This window comes from Chanodichthys erythropterus, chromosome 3 (assembly GCF_024489055.1).
Source record: "Chanodichthys erythropterus isolate Z2021 chromosome 3, ASM2448905v1, whole genome shotgun sequence".
Classification (NCBI taxonomy): domain Eukaryota; kingdom Metazoa; phylum Chordata; class Actinopteri; order Cypriniformes; family Xenocyprididae; genus Chanodichthys; species Chanodichthys erythropterus.
Window position 1 is genome coordinate 40,248,777 of NC_090223.1, and position 21,116 is coordinate 40,269,892.

At 37.8% G+C, this 21,116-nt stretch overlaps 1 protein-coding gene across 5 annotated transcripts in view; it reads right to left on the minus strand.

Moving 5' to 3' along the window:
* Positions 1-2,193: 2,193 nt before the first annotated feature.
* The window catches only part of prkcbb (protein kinase C, beta b), a 167,745-nt gene continuing 148,822 nt past the window's right edge, over positions 2,194-21,116 (minus strand). Inside the window, exon 17 of one of the 5 annotated variants that reach the window (XM_067382262.1) lies at positions 2,194-4,143. In XM_067382262.1, coding sequence (XP_067238363.1) covers positions 3,985-4,143 — 159 coding nt within the window. In that variant the 3' untranslated portion in view covers positions 2,194-3,984. Of the gene's footprint in view, positions 4,144-11,244; positions 15,092-21,116 lie in introns of those variants that run through there. The other 4 variants (XM_067382261.1, XM_067382260.1, XM_067382258.1 and 1 more) reach the window with 4 other exon arrangements.

The window sequence follows — 21,116 nt, forward strand, 5'->3', positions numbered from 1 at the left end:
AAGTGTGGTAAACACACACACATAAAGCACTTCAATTTGCAGGGTCAGTTTAGATGCGACTCCACATTGAAGCCAACATTAACAAGAAAATTGTGTATTTTATTAAACAAACTAGATGTGTGATGAGAAATGCTAAAGTTCAGCTAAAGTGCAAATTATTTATTATGAACCAGTAAGAAAAATGGTCAAGCTATTATATTCACCTTTTAAGCTACAATAATTTGTTTTTGTCATTAATGATTATCTTTAAAACCACAAAACCAAAGCTAGACTTAAAGTTTTTTAATATACAAGATCTATAAAAGATCTCTGCTCTGTTCAGAAACTTCATGATTATAAATATGAAATAATACAGAAAAAAAAAACATCATATGACCACCAGAATGAGCAACTTGATGTGCAATATTCAGTTTTAGATGCGCAATACTACACAGCTTAGATTAGAAGCTTTTTGATGCCAAGGACCCCTAAATATGTGATGAACCCACTTAATATAATATAATATAATATAATATAATATAATATAATATAATATAATATAATATAATATAATATAATATAAAAGAGAAAAACACTTAATATTATATAACATTCAATATATTATAAATATTACATGTTATTTTGAATATATATAGTATTTAATACTATAATATGAGAAAAAAAATCATTGGATATTTTATAACATTTGTGACCCAGGGCCACAAAATCAGTCATAAGCTTTCCATTGATGTATGGTTTGTTAGGATAGGACAATATTTGGCTGAGATACAACTATTTGAAAATCTGGAATCTGAATCACCTTTAAAGGTGCCCTAGAACTTTTTTTTTAAAGATGTAATATAAGTCTAAGGTGTCCTCCGAATGTGTCTGTGAAGTTTCAGCTCATAATACCCCATAGATTTTTTTTTGCCTATTTTGGGGCATCATTATAAATGAGCCAATTCAGGGTACGCGGCCCCTTTAAATCTGGTGCTCCACTCCCCAAGAGCTCGTGCTTGCCTTAAACAACATAAAAAAGTTCAAACAGCTAATATAACCCTCAAAATGGATCTTTACAAAGTGTTTGTCATGCAGCATGTCTAATCGTGAAAGTACAGTGTTTATTTGGATGTTTACATTTGATTCTGAATGAGTTTGAGGCTATGCTGCGTGGCTAAAGCTAACATTACACACTGTTAGAGAGATTTATAAAGAATGAAGTTGTGTTTATGAATTATACAGACTGCAAGTGTTTAAAAATGAAAATAGCGACTACTCTTGTCTCCGTGAATACAGTAAGAAACGATGGTAACTTTAACCACATTTAACAGTACATTAAACTAAAAATATCATGTTATCATGGATCATGTCAGTTATTATTGCTCCATCTGCCATTTTTCGCTGTTGTTCTTGCTTGCTTACCTAGTCTGATGATTCGGCTGTGCACATCCAGACGTGTAATCCCTTTCATAATGTTGGGAACATGGTCTGGCATATGCAAATATTGGGGGCGTACATATTAATGATCCCGACTGTTGAGTAACAGTTGGTGTTATGTTGCGATTCGCCTGTTCTTCAGAGGTCTTTTAAACAAATGAGATTTATACAAGGAGGAGGAAACAATGGAGTTTGGGACTCACTGTATGTCTTTTTCATGCACTGAACTCTTGTTATTTAACTATGCCGAGGTAAATTCAATTTTTGAATCAAGGGCACCTTTAAAGTTGTCCACATGAAGTACTTAGCATATCCATTCACAAATATAAAGTTTTGATATATTTACAGTAGGAAATTTACAAAATATCTCCATAGAACATGATCTTTACTTAATATCCTAATGATTTTGGGCATAAAAGAAAAATCTATAATTTTGACCCATATACAAGGTATTGTTGGCTATTGCTATAAATATACACCTGTGACTTATGACTTGTTTTGTGGTCCAGGGTCACATTTACTACTAAATATTAGGAAATATATTATAAATATTAGGAAATGAACATCATTTTCAAATCCTTGTAGCCCATGGAGGTCCTCAGACCACAATTTGAAAGACTCTGTTCAAGTCAACACACACATATACACACATATCTTCCACACAGAAACCAGACAAAAGCAGGTTTACACTGAATATCTGTATTATAAATAGAACATAATACATATTCTCTCATAAGTACATCAATAAGTTATAACTTTAATGGTTTACCTTGCATCTCATCCAGTATCTATGTGTTTGTGGCTTCCAAGACCTCGCATCATTTATCCCTTATCCCTGTAGCTGACCTCAGAGTCATAAACTGTTTGGCTGGCAATTAAGCAGGCGCTCTGTGCCTTTAAGCCTGCAAAATTTTCCCTCTAAATCACCTCGCGTTCACCCCACGCTCCACGGTGTCAACTGATATATGACTTTTATTTCTCTTTTTGATAATTGTCCGATCGATACGCGGCGGCTCTACTTTCTACGGAGCGAACGGGTCTCAGACAGCATTATGGGATAGCCACATGGTGAGTATAAAATGAAGGCTAGTGACACTTAGCCCAATCAAAACACTGCAACTATTCACCTCACAGAGACAGCACCGCTACACACGAAGCACTAGAGAGGTTAGGATCTGTACAAGAGCGGGCAGAACAGATCAATCCAGCTCCGCTTATTCAGGAGTGAGAAGGCTATCGATTTATGTGTATCTAATCTCAAAGTCGTTTTCATTAGAGGTTTCATCAGATACCTTTGAGACAAATGAATATGTTTACATACTAAACAACTGAAAATGATGCAAGGGACAAATTACAAGCCAATAATGTGTAGTGATAAATCCAAACATGCAAAACCTTATAAACAGAATGCCTTTATCTTTTAAATGAATGAGAAGGAAGCTAAGAAATAGGCCTACTTGTAATTTCCGAAGGTGCTTAGTTACATTATATACACAAAGCCTATGAGTCATCAGTGCACATAGGTGGCGGACTCAAATCACATTGCTCTATACGACCCTAGACCAAGCGTTTGGAAATGCAAGTATGATTTTTCTGTGATTGAGTCTTTTAGTCTGATAGACATATCCAAAAGTATTATGCCTAGAGGATAAACAATCTATTGCAATCATGCAAATTAAGCATTTGAAATCACAAGGATGCTGAAGTCCCTTGGAAAATGGCACATTGTGTTTCCTACAAGGTGCATAGATACACAGTTATGTACTATTTGAATTCTGTATTGCAAGACGGCGTCGACTGCGTTTGATCTATCCGGCTGTTTCTAATCCTCGTACTCAAGGATAGTGAAATATGAAGTAGTAGCTTTACTTTAGTATCTTCACTCTCCCCAAACCCAGTGATATGAATCCTTCCTGAAATAAAGTGTTATGAATGATAATGACATTTTCACTTTGCCACCATCTTGACATTTTTGTCTTTCTTTTTCCCTTTCTCCCTGAATGTCACAATAGTGAGGACACTTCTGCTAGGATTCAGCACTTCTGCACGGGATCGCCGGCTCAAGTCATGTGTGGGAGGTAATAATATTTTGGCATAATGGGTTTAAGCCAGTGAATTAAACATTAGCTCAGCTCAAATAGAGACCAAACAGGGGGAAAAATAATGAACCGCAAATAAATAATTGAAGGCGGCATTGTTGTTTTTCAAATTGCTCACTCGGGGTTAGTCGTGTTTGTTCCTCGTTTGTTGCATAGGCCGCGTTTACCATTGTATAAACACCAACACAGGATGCAATCTCGCAACGCTGGGGGGCTACCGGCTCCCCTGAAAGTGTGAAAGGAAGAGGGAAACGTTTGACTCGTGGTGAGACAGATTAGTTGAATTCTGGCTTCTTGGGAACGTGTCTGAATACCGCACTGCTATATACTGAGGTGGTCCACCTGAGCCCTTTGGTAAAATCCTGTTACAGTAATATGAGTGAGCTTTCACGACCCTGAGCATACATGTCACACACATACAGGCAGACAGAGAGATACATGGCCAGCAGTCTCTGGTGCGCTTGCTCGATTAACCCTGAGTGGGAATGACATACTCCGGGTTGGTGTAGGAGAACCCCAGGAACTCGTCCTGGTCCAGATTCATGATAAACAGCTTGTCAGTGGGCGTGAGCTCCACAGCCATTTTAGTGAACTCCCGGTCAAAGTTGCAGGTATCTCGGCTGTTTCGCTGGAAATAAGAAAAAGGAAAGGGGTGTTAGCTGCATTCAGAAAATAATGTATACCTTCAAAATCCTCGGATAGTTCACCCAAAAATGTCAGTTCTGTCATTATTTACTCAACCTCATGTTGTTCCAAACCTGCATGCTGATATTTTTTCCATTGAATCCCACAGGAAGAAAATTTGAGGAATCTTAAAGGATTAGTCCACTTTTAAATAAACTTTTCCTGATAATTTACTCACCCCCATGTCATCCAAGATATCCATGTCTTTCTTTCTTCAGTCGAAAAGAAATGAAGGTTTTTGATGAAAACATTCCAGGATTTTGTCCATATAGTGGACTTCAATGGGAACCAAACAGTTGAAGGTCAAAATTAGTTTCACTGCAGCTTCAAATTGTTCTACATGATCTCAGACGAGGAATAAGGGTCTTATCTAGAGAAACCATCGCTCATTTTCTAGAAATTTTTTTTTATACATTTTAACCATAAATGCTCATCTTGAACTAGCTCTCTTCTTCTTCTTTATTAGAATTTCAGCAGTGTAGACACTGCTAAGTGTATTACTGCCCTCCAGAGGTCAAAGTTTGAACTAATTGTTATATACTATTGAACTAGCATATCGCATATACAAATTAGTTCAAAACTTTGACCTGTGGAGGGCAGTAATAGACTTAGCAGTGTCTACACTGCTGAAATTCTAATAAAGAAGAAGAAGAGAGCTAGTTCAAGATGAGCATTTATGGTTAAAATGTATAAAATTTTATTTATTTATTTATTTTTAGAAAATGAGTGATTGTTTCTCTAGATAAGACCCTTATTTCTCGTCTGGGATCGTGTTGAACAATTTGAAGCTGTAGTGAAACTAATTTTGACCTTCAACTGTTTGGAGTTCATATAAGTCCACTATATGGAGAAAAATCCTGGAATGTTTTCATCAAAAACCTTAATTTCATTTCGACTGAAGAAAGAAAGACATGGACAACTTGGATGACATGGGGGTGAGTAAATTATCATGAAAAGTTTATTTAAAAGTGAACTAATCCTTTAAGGCAGACCAAAAAATGACAAAACACAATAAAAGCACTATAAAAGGAGTGTCTTCAAAGTCTAATAGGTTTGCTTGATGCACCGATGGAAATTGAAGTTTTTTGCTCTCTAATCAAATACGGGGCCTATGCTGCTGGTTGGATATCAATAACATCAACCATCATTATTGTTATCGTGTGATGTCAGAATACTTGGAATATAAAGCATTTTTAAGCTTGACAGCACATGGTCACTACAAACTGTTGGCAAAAGGAATCTACTCAAAAGTATAGGGTTGGTAAGATTTTTTTGTGAAATAATTCTCTTATGCTTAATTAAGGTTGCATTTATTTAATAAAAACTACAGTAAAAAAATAGTAATATTGTGAAAATGTTTTACAATTTAAAATGTTTTAAAGTCCCCCTGTGGTGAAAATCCAGATTTTAATGTTGTCTATCTGGGTTTTTTAACATGCTTTAAGACAAACCATGTGCAAGTTCATAAGTTTTTTTTTTAGTATTTTCTCTTTAAAACTGCAGTGAAAAAAGTCTCAAACCCGCGGTTTGAAATCGCTGGAGTTTCTGACGTCACAAACTACCTGTTAACCAATCACGTCAACGTGACGGTGGGCTTTAGCATTTCATTAACTTAGCGTGCAAGGGAGCCTCAAAAGAAGGTTATTCCGGTATATTTTTTTGTTGATATGAAAAATCGGTTAGATTTAGCAATATGGCAGGTGTATGATGTATATTATGATGTTATGATGAACTATATGCCTTTCTCCACTGACGTTCTGAGTTGTTCAAAGCGTTTCTACGGATACTGATTGTTAGAAGACAGCTGTCTGACTCGTGAATGTGAACATGGTTTGCATAACATTAGCAACACATTATTAGATAACATAGTCAAGCAAAAGGCTTATCATATTAATTATGTGTCCAAGAGGTTACCACTGAGATAAAAGCAATACCATTGTGCTGAGTTTACCTCAGTAAGTTGACCGAGTGGATCTCGTCTGAGCTTGTGCAAGTGGGTGGAGGCGGGGCTAATTATCATATTCGTGGATCCGTGTATAATCAATGAGGCAAGGTATAGAGTTACATTCAAGCTATTTTAAAGCATTAAGTTTTTTTTCACAGAAAAAAAAAAAAAAACATTTAAATATATAATTTTGGTGATCAAAGATCAAAGTTTTAAGGATAAAATTATTGACTATGGGGAATTTAAATGTAATTTATTCCTGTAATGTCAAAGCTGAATTTTCAGCATCATTACTCATTAGTCTTCAGTGTCACATGATCCTTCAGAAATCATTCTGAAATGATGATTTGCTGCTCAAGAAACATTTATTATTTTTATCAATGTTGAAAACAGTTGTGCTGCTTAATATTTTTGTGGAAACTTGTACTTTTTTCAAGAATTCTTGATTCAAAGGTTCTTTAATGAGGAAAAGTTCAAAAGAACAGCATATTTGAAATAGCAATCAGTTTCATGTGCCCTTGCTGAATAAAAGTATTGATTTCTTAAAAATATTAAAAATATAAATTTAATATGAAAAAACAGCATATGGCTTTGGATCAAAATGAGGGTGAGTAAATAATGACAGAATGTTATTTTTTGAGTGAACTCTGCCTAAAAAATCCACAATTATCCACGTTAAGTTAGAAGCTGATGGAAAAAAAGACTCTAGGCAGAAGCCTAGAAGAGGAATTGTGTGCTGAAGAAGAAAGGATTCCACTTCAGGAGAAGACACTATAACACACAGGCACTTAAAAAGACGCCCAGGCCACTGATGAGACTCATATCTCACTGACAGTCCCCATCCAGAGCTGCTGTGGCAGACGCTCGTTGCATTGACACACTATGCGGTACTGTTTATTTTATGAGATGCTAAAGCGTAGGCACGGCTGGCCTTTCTCTTTTACTTTATATCCCTCTGTCTCTGTCTCTCTCTGCGAGAGGAGTCTAAATGAAAGGGGCAGACGGTTTGTTAGGCCCACAGGCCTGTTCTTACTGGGAGAATTCCTCTCTGCTGTGCTACTGCTGCTGTGGCCTTGTGTGCCAGCGTGCCCGAGGGAAGAGCCAGCCTGGCTCAGAGGACACACACACACATCCAAACACACTGAGTGGGAGGACTGAGAGGGAAAGAAGATGGGGGGTGGGGGCTTAAGGTGGGTCAGAATAAGCTAGATAGAGGAAATGTGACAGAAGGTGTGAGAGAGTGGAAAAGATGGAGGGGATGGAGAGGAAAAAAAACAGAGGGAAGGAGAGAGGACTGGGCCTTCTCTGGGGCTAGACATTGTTAATGCACTGCTTGGCAATGTAAATCCATGAAGGCAAAGGAAACGCTGGTGTGGGGGGAGGGGCTGCGCTCAATATGCTGAGCATCAGTGGAGCAAGAAGCTTCAGCAACGCAAATACTGCAAACCGTTCCAATGCACAAATGTACACAAAGTGCTAAGATATGTTGTCTTGTAACTGTTTGATAGAGGGTTGTGGGGATTTCATCTCAAATTAGAGAGAAGAAAAAAAGAAAATATTTCTGAATGAACGCCATTACATTGCTGTGTTCAATTAGTCAAACTGCGAGCTGGTTTCTGCCTCAGAGTGAAATAAATAAATACATAAAAATACTAATAAAGAAATTATAATAAATGTGACTCTCATACTGTACTTGCAACTTGATATCTCACAATTGGGATTTTTGCTCTCATAATTGCACCTTAATGTTTCTCATATAATTGCATCTTTACATCTTACTATTGTGACTGTTTCTCATAATTGTGCCTTCATGTCTCACTATTGTGACTGTTGTAATTTTGACTTCATATCTCACTTCATATCATTCATTCAGTTGTGGACATGAAGGCATGATTGCGAGAAATAGTCACATATTTATAACTGAATGAATTCAAAATGAATTAAGTTATCATTTTGTGTCACCACTTATCCATGGTATTTAACAAAAAATTTTAAGTCTTCACAAAGCAAACCTTGAAATTTGAGTAATTAACTTTATTGTTGATCAGGTGTTCTGAACATCACACCTTTAAAGGGATAGCTCAGCCAAAACTGAAAATGATCCCATGATTTACTCAAACCATCCTAGGTGTATATGACTATCTTCTTTCAGATGAACACAATCGGAGATAAATTTAAATTATTCTTTTTTTTCTCCAAGCTTTATAATGGGATGGTTACATTTTGAAGCAAAAAAAGAAGCAGCATCCATCCATCATAAAAGTAATCCATACAGCTCTCAAGTCCTTTGAAACAAAGCAATGCATTTTTGTAAGAAAAATATCCATATTTAAAACTTAATAAATAACTAGCTTCCGGCGGACAACTGTACACAGAATGCGCAAGTCGATTTGCGGCAAATAATAAGTAATCCTCTGACGCGATGTATGACGCAGGATGTAGGAGTATCGTAAGTTTAGATGCCTCTCTCAGAGGTTGCTCTATTTTCAAAACAATGCGTACGGCCATCTGCCGAAAGCTAGTTATTATAGTTAATAAAGTTTTAAATATGGATGTTTTTCTTACAAAAATGCAATTCCTTTTATGATGAATGGATGCATTTTATTTTTGCTTCAAAATGTGGCCCCATTCACAAGCATTGTAAAGCTTGGAGGACTAAGGATATTTTTAAATATATCTCCGATTGTGTTCATCTAAGAGAAGATAGTCATATACACCTAGGATGGGATAATTTTCAACTTTGGGTGATCTATCCCTTTAAAAACACACCATGTAAAATTAGAATAATGTGTAAAATCATGAGTTATTTTCAATATCATTCATTTCTACATACTTGCTTTCTGCTCACCGATCTCTATAAATATTTCAATGGTGAAAACTCTCTGGATAGTTTTAGCATGATATTGAATATGGTAATGTTAATGTAAATGGTCTTGGACTTGCTACTGCTAACAGATACACAGACACGCTACTGTGAGCATGTAAGATATGCTGCTGCTGCTGCCTGAATAGACATAAATCCGCTAGCAGGTGGAGCTGGGGGTTTCAGAGGAAATCTGAACTACTCTACAGCAAACACTGAACCAGATTATTTAAATGTTGAGCAAGTAATCTCATTGGCTGCAGGATCAGCAGAGGCCAGTCAGCTTGTGTCATGCAGTAACGATGTGATTGCTTGCAGACTTCATGACTGAACTAGATATATTACGTCCAGAGATAGATTATAGATATTATAGATCAGTGTTTCCGCCACGTATCACACTGACACACCCCTTACGACATCACACTTGTGTATCATCAACAATTTAAGTACAATTTCGCTTGGTCTTTCTGTTTTTTACTCTAAATTACTTTTTCTATTTTTATTAATCTGAGGCAGAAACGTGGCTTCATTAACATTAGTGTATAATTCTGGCTGTATTTTGAATGATGCATCAGTGCATACACGTTATTCTGAATATTTTTTTGTTCTGAAATGACACTCCTTTTTTGACAATGCTGCTATTCCACCGTTTTCTTTTCTTGTCGAATATCCTGTTATATGTAACGCTCCCCTCCCCCTCCCATTCTGGAAGTAAAATTGCTTGCGAATGGCTGTTCACACTGACTTTTAGATATCAAAATGATCATAGTTGCCAATATACAAGAGTGCTAACCTTTCTCACAAATGAATTACAGTCTGCTTGGACAAAAAGGCCAAAAATAAAGCCTGTTTTGGAAAAACAATGCAATTCAGTTAAGTTATTAATATTCCACCTAAATAATTCAGCATTCTGGTCAGTGGTGGGCCTGAGGGAATTGTGGGAAGGTATATTAGAATATAAGAAGAAAAATATTTTAAAGGCAGCATAGCGCACAGTATTAAAGCAAACATTCAGTACGTTTGAAGACAATAAACCAACAATGACAAAGCAGTGTGATCTCTTAGCACTTTAAAAAGACAAAGAACAGGGACAAGTCGCTTTCAGGTGAAGAAGACAGAGAGAAGGATGAGAGTGCCTTCAAAGCACAGCGAAAAGGATTTACAAACAACCAGGATCACAGACACAGAGAATACACATGACTCCAAATATTGGTATGCAGATCACATCAAACAAGAGAAAACTGGAAAAGAGACAATCCAGAAGGGCGTTTGAGATCTCCTGGCACCTTACACATTTACACATGGATGAAAACAGCTCCAGACAAGAAGAATACAGTGGACAGGAAGAAGATATATTATACATCAACAGAAGCACATTTCCTACCTTAAGTCCATTTGCTGGTTCAAGCACACCACATCACAGCGAAGCACACAAGCCACAACTCCAGAGTGATGGCCACTAGATTACCTGGGCTCTCAAGAGCCAAACAGTTCAAAGGAAAATGGCACTGGGCATTTGCATGGAAACCTCAGGACTCTGGGGCAATGCAGGCTTGATTCTGAATGGCTAGTAACCATCCAACAGAACCTTCAGATTGAATTATTCCATAGATGATTAAAATGATAGATACAACCATAGTAGATAAACCAAAGATTATTTATATTATAAATTTGTCTACTGTTGTATGGATCCAGGTAAAAGAGTTATATACAGTGGGGTCCACAAGCCTGGGATTGAACATTTAAATTAAATCTGGAAATAAAAAGTTTCAACATTTTAAAGCTTAATAATATTAAATGAAATTATATAATAAAATATCAGCAACACTTTAGTTTATGGTCCAATTCTCACTATTAGTAGGTTGTTTATTAGTACTTATAAAGCACATATTAATGACTTATTCTACATCCCTTAATCCTACTCAGTTCCTACTCAATACCTAAACTACCTTACTAACTATTAATAAGCAGTAATTAAGTGTTTGTTGAGGCAAAGGTCATTATATATAATATATATATATATATATATATAAATATATATATATAGAAAAGATTTTGCACTAGGTCACTAATAAGCAAATTTTATGCTGATAATATGATTTTTTTTTTTTTTTTTTTTTTTGGAAAAATCCAAAATAACTCACTTATATAATAATCTACCATAATCTTAAAGGCGTTATAAAAGATTACAATTAGCATTACTCATGCATCCACATTTAGATAACTAAATTGGCAATTGACCTTTGGAGTTACGTTGACATGGGTGTAATGCTGGGTACCAGGAACTGAAAAAACGGTGTAAATTGTTAACATCAGAATGGATCAAAGAGCATAAAAAGAACATCCAACAAAATATTTGTCATCCTGAACCATCACTAAATGATAAATGACACTAATTAGAGATGAATGATGGTCCAAAATGGTCTCAGTTGACAGGAATATCCATGCTAGCTTGCCATGCTGATGCAGGCCAGTGCCATTCTGTGTCGATTAGATACAGGTCTGTTTGACAAGATGAGATTAGCACGGGCACACTGAGCAGTTCAGCTCCCATAAACAGCATATGATGCACGTGGACTTATAAGATAGTGGCGGATGACAGCAGAACAAGGAACGTCGGCACATTGGGAATGCCACGATGAGACGTTTGTACCTCAGCAGATCTGAATTTATTGCCCGTGGTTTCGTACAGATATATAGCAAAGGCAGGGTTCGAGATGCATGCTGTACCAAAACCCCCGGAGGGAAAGATAATAAAAAAGCTCTCGGGAAGGAGAGAAAAGACGAGAGACACCCCCACCCCCACCCCGCCAAATCCAAGGTGCTCATTTTGCCAGGCTTTAATTCCAATCGTGATTCTGTAATTTCGTGCGATACTAAAGCACAGAGCTTTCTATAAAGGAGCGGATTAGCGGCGAGCTGATGTCAGCGCAAGAAGAGAACAGCAGTATCAAACGCTGACCTGTTTTCAGCTGATAAGCCGCACACACTTCGTGCTAACCGACTCATTTAATTTGAGGCTGCGACATTCAGAATTAATTAACGCTTTTGTGTGGAGCGCCAGACTCAACTGTGTACCGCATATATGTATAAACATCAAGTTTGAATGATCTCTAGGACCCCCATTCTGGTTTTTATGGTGGTACTTACATAAGCAGGCAGGCCACATTGTACTTTACGTTGTTGGCAGCACCAACAACCCCACCAATATTCGCAATAAACATTCACAGCATGTTTAATACGGCATATAAAGCGTCTCTCTAGTTTTCACCCACCCCTATGTATGTTCTTCCCATATGTCATTGGCTGAATGGTGGTGGAACAGGATGAAATGTTCTCATGTTAAGTGGCAGGCATGAAATATGCAGAGCTTAGCGTGGGCACGTGCTGCACACCGTCCAAGTTTGTTTTATACGGAGAGGCTCCGAGCAAACTGACAAGACTTTCTCTGCCAAGCAGTTCAGAAACACATACAAATAATGCTTTTTGTGATAGATAGGATAAAATGTCACATCAGGGTCTTAGAATAGAAAACAGTCTTTTGTTTTTCCCGAGGTACAGGCACACTGTCATTTCAAGGTGATATACACTCAAAATTGCAATGAGGGAAACAATGCAAAACCAAACAATGGCTATTGATGTTTCAGTTTTATTTCAATGTATACTTGTGTTGTTTTTTTTTCTGTGGAAAATACTTTGGCACAAGAAAAGCATTGAGGATGTATGAAGCAAAGCACACAGAAAGGTCAAGAGCACTCGCTATAACACTCATCTAAAATGTCTATTACGCTGAATCAATTCTCAGTAATTCATGCACAAGGCTTCTTTAGTCTATGCACAATTTATGGTATAGAAAACACACACAAAAAAAATCCCCCCTTTTTATTTTATTTTTATCTACAATACTGACCACATAGAATTCATAACATTCAATAACATTTGACACATTTTATTTGCTTATTTTAAGACACTTAAAAAAATATCAAAGCCCTACGCTGCACTGCTCGCTGTATTTTTTGGCAGTAATGACAAATGCACGTTTGTTTCAACCAAAAGTATCTTATCCCACAAAAGACCTTTCTCTACAACATATCTGGAAACCTTCTCATGTGAGAAACCATTTTAGAGAGATTATCCCTTCCCTGAAATCCTATGATGAAGATATGATATGAAGCCCCAGTGGTTTCCAATAAAAGCCACTGGCCGCTAGTCAGCACGGATAACCGCTCAGGGAACTCTGATGTCTGAGAGGATCTGACCCATTTCTGTGGATGTGTGGCTCTTGTGGCCTTTCCAGTTGCATTTAGTGATACGGTATCTGTTCCACACTGGGACTTCGCTGCTGTTACCGCTGACATGAACAGTGCTCGTGTTTCTAGACCAATGTCGTGTCAGAGCAGTCACCATGCTAATTTAGGGCACCGTATTAAAACACTGACCAGCCCCTGTTGGACCCATTAACACCATGTCAGATAGCTTCATCGGACCCCTATTGCTTATGAGCAATGTTTAAACACTCAAATTGGTTTATTTCTAAAGCTATTTAATGGTGCTGCAAATTATTCGCCGTCTTTATTTGTCTTTGACATTGTTCCACACAAATGTTGTGGTATTCCTTCAGCGTTTTCACATACCAAGTTTCAGCATATTATCACGTGGCAGGTCTCTATTGACAAGCTTCAAGATGGAATCATTCAAGCGAAGCAAAGCTATATCAATGCATCCCAACTAGACTAATTTGCTCATACACAAACTCTTCAATGAAATCTAGGGTATCATTTTAAAATATTACCCATGGCTGACTACTCATCCTTTTGTCATTGTAAACCCCAGTGATGGTGAAAAAAGTTTTTTGGAGATTCCAGATCGTACCCATTAAAAACACTCATATCGGGTCAGTAATATACGGCTGATGGGTTAAAGGTTATTGGCTACAGCACTAGTTCTTTTCTGATATTAGCACTTGTTCTCACATCCTACCTCAATCTGTAATTGTCTTCTAGCAGGAGGTAGTTATTTAATATGCCTGTCAAATACCTCTCGATAAAATCCGGCTGACCTTTAAGCAGAAGTCAAGTGTTAAACAAGGAAGAGTCAACGGGAACCATTACAGGAGTCATGCTTCCTGTACAAGGGTGAGTGTTTGCTGATGGTGTGAGATGATCAGGCAAAAAAGCAGATCACTACCACAATCAGGCACATCCATTAAACTCTACTGGCCCGTACATACACGCAAACAGGAAACAGGCATCCTAAAAAAGTCAGATTTACTCATGCTTCGAGAGAGAGAAAAAAAAAAGGTAATTTTCTGTTATCTACTAGTCTGTACAATGCAAGTCAGAGATTAAAATAAGACTAGGGTGCACTATAGAGGAAACTAAAGTCATATGTATCATAAAAGTTCAGGCAAAACTATTTCATCATGCAAAAACCTTTTGAGTTTGCATTCTTTTTGAAACAAGCAAAGTATCACTGTCACAGGCTGGATAAGGAGAGCGAGGCTAGCCATTATGCATCTTGTATGCGATTCATGCACCTTTAGTGCATATGGCTGAATCTAAACACCTACGGTGCTGCAACAGACACATCTGAGGGCAGTTTAAAAGAGAGCTATGCAATACACACCGCATTCAAGTAAGCTGTAGAGTACAAATAGAATAAAGACAAAGGCCTTTCGATTCAAACGTTCTTCCAGCATGGATACATTCAATGGGATGTTGTGAAAGCCGCAGCGGCCTTTAGGCTAATCTACGAATATTGAAATTTTGCATGCATATGTATGGTATATAGATGGTTTAGTTTCAGTGCATGGCTGTTTATATACATACACGTGGCCGTTTCACGGAGTGTATGGTACATAAACATAAGGAGGTTTGATGAAGAGGGGGTTTGATGGAGGGTTGGGTTAGTTTTAGGGGGTCGCCCTTAACTCTGGGCTTCCATGGCAAGGTATTCTGGGTTTATGAAGGAAAAGCCCTCAAACTCGTCTTGGTCAAGGTTCATGATGACCTCCTGGTCTGGAGGGGTGAGAACCGGTGGATGGCGGGTGAAAAAGCGGTCAAAGTTCTCTGCATCCCGGCCACACTGCAGGAGGGAGAGAAGAACAAGAGAGGCATGTAATGGATGGGGGATGATGAATATGGTCATAAAGACAGAAGCAGAAAGTAAAAGAGAGAACAAATAAAAGTATGGGAATGGATGTGAATGTGAGGACTGTGACAGGAACTGCAGGTTACTGAATAGCAATTCTGGATACATATCCTGTTAAACAGACCAGCATAATGTATGTCCCTACCAGGCTGCTCAAGTAGCTTTAAAGGGACAGATCACCCAAAAATTAAAATGATCCCATGATTTACCCACCCTCAAGCCATCCTAGGTGTTACATGACTATCTTTTTTCAGACAAACTCAATCGGAGATATTTAATATATATATATATATATATATATATAAGCTATATATTTTTTTTGGGTTTCAAGATCTGGCCCAAATCATGGAATTTTTTTTTTTTGGGGTGAACTAACCCTTTAAGTGATTGTTTACCCTCAAAAATGATTTACCATTCATGTCATTCCAAAGCTGTATTTTTAAAGAATATCTTGATTAAAAAAAATTACAAAAAAAAAGAGTCTTACAAGATGTCCATACCACTTCAGCTCTATATTGCAATTATTTGAAGCCATACGATAACTACAGAAACAGTCCAAAATTTTAATTGAAAGTTTCACTGAAAATCTTAACGGCCCTACTTGAGAAGCGATGATGTCTCATTCACACATACATTATAATTTAAGTCAGATCTTGTATTTATTTTTTATTTTTAAGGAGAATTGATTGACAGGCTTTCAAGTTTACCTCAATGTCTCAATTATTTGTTTGCAGTATGACTTCAGTCTGTTCATCAAGCCATAATACAGCATCAGAAGCCATATGAAATATAGTGCATTTGTCGTCTTAATTATTTTTATGGCGCTTTTGCGCTTCTTTTCAAAGCTTCAAGCTTCAGTGCCCATTCATTGTAACTGCATTTAAAAGAATGACAAGCACATTATTTAAAATATCTTCTTTTATGTTCCACAGAAGAAAATTTGGAACAACATGAAGGTAAATAAATGATGACAGAGCTGCAATTTTTGACAGATTGATCTGATGAAGCTATTGACCAGCATGGGAATTCATATTAGTTGTATTTGCGAAGCCTGAAGCTGGTCTTTCCATCAGGGTATTAGGTGTAACTTGGAGAATATGAATGCATGGAGGTGTGTGTGAGACCTTTACAATCATACTGATACAGAAATATGTTCCAGTCAATGGCGTGTTAGGGTGTCATTCATGATGCTTTTGAAAACAACAACAACAGTGAAAACAATAACAACAGCATTAATGCCACCGCAAACACATACGCTTCAGTTCAAATGTCAGCTTTTGAAATTCCAATGTTCTATTGCACTTCCAGTGACATTTAAATAGCTTGCTCATCATAAGGGTAAAAAACAGGCAAGTCCACACAAGCAAATCTGTAAATGAGAAAGAAATTCCTCGAACCATTCACACATGCGTATCTCTTTTCATGGTGAGCATCGATCAGTGGCAGTCCAGTACAATATCAAAACTCACCTTTTAAAGCCCACTCATGTAATATTCATGAACAGCAAGCAAAGTCAAACCATCAGAACCTTGCAAACCTGGCCAGTTCTTTACCTCTGGCCCATGATGATGTATCTCTGAATCCTCTCCTTTGGCAAACAATACTGTAGAAGCAGCCACATTGAAAGAGAGGAAAAATCTGGCAAGTGGTGCAAATTATTGCTGAGGAGCTGAGCTCACAATGCAATGCATTTCACAATCCATGTGTTACGATATGTTCTACATATGCATTATTTATAAAAACATATTGTGAATCCATACTTTGTGACTGTAATTCTTCAGTCAGAGGAGAATTAACACTAACATTGTAGATCAGATATGATGCGTATGGATTGAATACATTATACATATATACAAAGACTAATATGCGTCACTCGTATTGTTTTGAATGGGAGAAAGTGTAACGTGCAATATGGCAGAATAAGTCCCGTCTTCTAAATAAGAGGCAATAGCCGATTAGTAAAGTCATCGCGTCACTGCAGAGGCCGATAGAAGCTCCGGTTCCTATAGAAATAGTCCGAAATGAGACACAAGAGACGTGCACTTAGGACTGCGTATGCGCATTAGCTTGATCGATCCTGAAAAATACAGTTTTTTGCCATGACTTGAACATTTAAAAAACAAATTTTTGGAGACAGTTGTTGTCAGATTTCATTGGTGATTTCAAATATGAAACTTAAAGGTGCCCAAGAATGTTCTTTCACAAGATGTAATATAAGTTTAAGGTGTCTCCTGAATGTGTCTGTGAAGTTTCAGCTCAAAATACCCCATACATTTTTTTAAATTAATTTTTTTAACTGCCTATTTTGGGGCACCATTAACAATGCACTGATTTACACTCGGCGCCGCCCCTTTAAGACGCGTGCTTCCTGCCACACGAGCTGTCGACTATATTACAGCGCATTTACAAAATTCACACAGCTAATATAACCCTCAAATGGATCTTTACAAGATGTTCGTCATGCATGCTGCATGCATGCTTCGTATTATGTGAGTAAAGTATTTATTTGGATGTTAAAAGTTTTATTCTGAGTGAATTTGAGGCTGTCCTCCGTGGCTAACGGCTAATGCTACACTGTTGGAGAGATTTATAAAGAATGAAGTTGTGTTTATGAATTATACAGACTGCAAGTGTTTAAAAATGAAAATAGCGACGACTCTTGTCTCCGTGTATACAGTAATAAACGATGGTAACTTTAACCACATTTAACAGTACATTAGCAACATGCTAAAGAAACATTTAGAAAGACAATTTACAAATATCAGTAAAAATATCATGATATCATGGATCATGTCAGTTATCATCGCTCCATCTACCATTTTTCGCTGTTGCTCTTGCTTACCTAGTCTGATGATTCATGTGCACAGATCCAGACGTTACTGACTGCCCTCGTCTAATGCCTTTTATAATGTTGGGAACATCATGGGCTGGCATATGCAAATATTGGGGCGTACACCCCGACTGTTACGTAACAGTCGGTGTTATGTTGAGATTCGCCTGTTCTTCGGAGGTCGTTTAAACAAATGAGATTTATATAAGAAGGAGGAAACAATGGAGTTTGAAACTCACTGTATTTCATTTACATGAACTGAACTCTTGTTATTCAACTATGCCAAGATAAATTCAATTTTTGAATCTAGGGCACCTTTAATCGGAAGCTTGGCAAACAGCTTTGGAGAATTTGATGTTTCCCCATTCAAAGAGATACGAGCTACACTTGCATGCCCAAGAGGCGTTTCAAAGATGGTCGCCGAGTGAAATGACTTATCTTAAAGGTGCTAAAGAGGATGTTTTGTTTTATACATTTTTGCAATATTACTTGAAACTGTCTTTACTTACTGATAAAAGACTATTTATTAGGTGCACTGATCATCGCGTAAACGATTGGCCCTCTGGCTTGTCAATCACTGCCGTGACGTTCCTTGTGAGAGACGAGCGCGGCTGCGCGCTCCAGTAACTTTCCACACTCCACAGGCGCCGCATGCAATGTTTTTGTCCGGAGACAGGAGTAACAACTGCAGATTATGAGTTACCTGCGGTGAGTCCCACATAATGAATCCACTAACACGACACAGCGAATGCCGGTGGTAAACACTCGTGTTCCAATACGAGTGTTTACGAGTTTTGGGAGGCGTTCCTTCGAAGGAGGGGGGTTGTTCGTACGCATGCGCTCATTTCAAAAACTCAGTAACAGTCTTTGGTTTCTCAGTTGACAAAAAGATCCTCTTTAGCACCTTTAAAGCGACTTTGATATATAGACCCAGGACAAATTCACAAACATTTGACGTCACAGGAGTTCATCACTTCCACCAGAGTGAAGACCTTGCTAATGTCTATAAGGGTCTCTGATTCTAATGAGCACAATGGCTGGGCAATCAACTTTGGGTCCATTCACCACAGCTCCTTTAATATGAATTAACACTTTTTAAAAACTGGTAATGATATACTATTTTTTTCCATTTACCAATGTTTTCACTGTTACATTACATTTAGATAACTCTAAACAGGATTTTGACTAAAAATCAAATGAGTTTGTAACAGAAATATTTTGTAACATTTTAAACGTCTTTATGGTCACTTTAGACCAGGGGTGGGGAACGTTGATCCTGGAGGGCTGTTGTCCTGCAGAGTTTAGCTCCAACCCTAAATCTAATCAAGGTCTTCAGGATTACTAAAGTTACAGGCAGGTGAGTGTTTTTTCCAGGGTTGGAGCTAAAGTCTGCAGGACAATGGCCCTCCAGGATCAACGTTCCCTACCCCTGCTTTAGACCAATGTAATGCATCCTTGAATAATAAAAGTATTGCACAGATAAGTTTATAATCCATCACTGCAATGATTAAGGTCACTTATCACATCCTTAAATACAGGATGTACCTGAATTCTAGGTAAACAGAAGCATTGGTAAGACCAAAATCCTTCAAATAAATACCCCCTTCGCCACTGGGCAGCCCAACAAAAGCTTGAGCCTTTGAAAGCCCCATTTCATACAGCACGAAATGACCTAATTTTCTTGACTATACCATTAGCCCAGAATCCTTAGCGTGGAGCTGGCAGCTAACACAATAGCTTAGGATGTGGCTCTGCATTTTCAGCAAGAGGCATCTGACCACTATGTGAATGATTTACAACCAACACATCTTAAATAAGACAAAGCTGCAATAAAAGCTCAGGCTTTCCTGGCAAGTCCACTCACCACCTTTAAATTAAAAACACACACACACAAACACACACACTGAGAGAGAGTGACAGACAGTGAGAGCACTGAGGCATAACATATGTGTGTGGAAACCATTAAATCACCCCGTGCAGCATCTGTGTACCTCTGCATTCAGAAGCCCCTCTAATTTAAACTCAATTAATGGTCCGATGCAGCAGCCACCAGACCCCGGCCGCCCCGCTGCAGATGCAATAGTATTTCCGAATGCGATCACAGGATGTTGCGACTCATGGATCTGCCCACTCACTGCCATACACGCTGTGCCACCTAGGCAAGTGAACCCACAGAGAGTCAAACGACCTGCACCTCATCCGCCCCTGAATATTGAGGCAAAAGCTTTTCGGTGTCCTCTTAAAACCACCTGTCTACAGTCATTAGCATCAGGGGGGCACATCCACTGTGAACAGTCCCTGCTATTAAAGACACACGTGACAAGCGGCTTGTCTGAAGACCGCTGTGTTAAACACTGCCCATTTACAACTCTCTCTCTCTCTCTCTCTCTCTCTCTCTCTCTCTCACACACACACATCCATCGCTCACACACTTTCCCTGTCGTCCTCTCTCAGGCACATGCTCCACTCTTATTTGTGAGAAAAAGAGCTTTCCCTCTGCTTGCTCATATCTCTGAATGACTGTTGCACATTGGGATGAAGGGAATGAAAGGACAATAATATTCTTTAAAGTAAAAGCTACAGAGCATCACGCTCACACAAATTGGTCACTTCTGTCTACAACATGCTCTCCAACTTTCACTCTGGGCAAACTTTGCTCAAAAAAAAAACATAGCTGGACCTCAGCATGAGATGTGTCTCCACAGTGTCTTCTTAACTCGCTTAACCCCATTATAGCTATTTACAGTACATTTATTACAGTGACAGTCTCACTGTATATATATTGTCTATATGCACTGTAATTTTTTTTTTACAAGATTTGTTATCACAACATTTTTTCTTTTGTCAAATCAACTTAAATAATTAATGTGGTTCAGATAACATAATATCTTGAGTTTCTGTTGATTAAACCATTCGCTTTCATTGTATTAACTCAAATGTTTAATTTCAGCGAACTCAAAATTTTAAGGCAACCAGGTAACTTTTTTAAGTTAAACCAACAATTCTTTTTTACAGTCTGGAGACATACCAAGTTTCAGTAAAAAACAGAAATATTGTGAAATATTATTAACCAAAATATTAACTGTAAATAGCTGTTTTCTATTATGATATATTTTAAAATGTAATTTT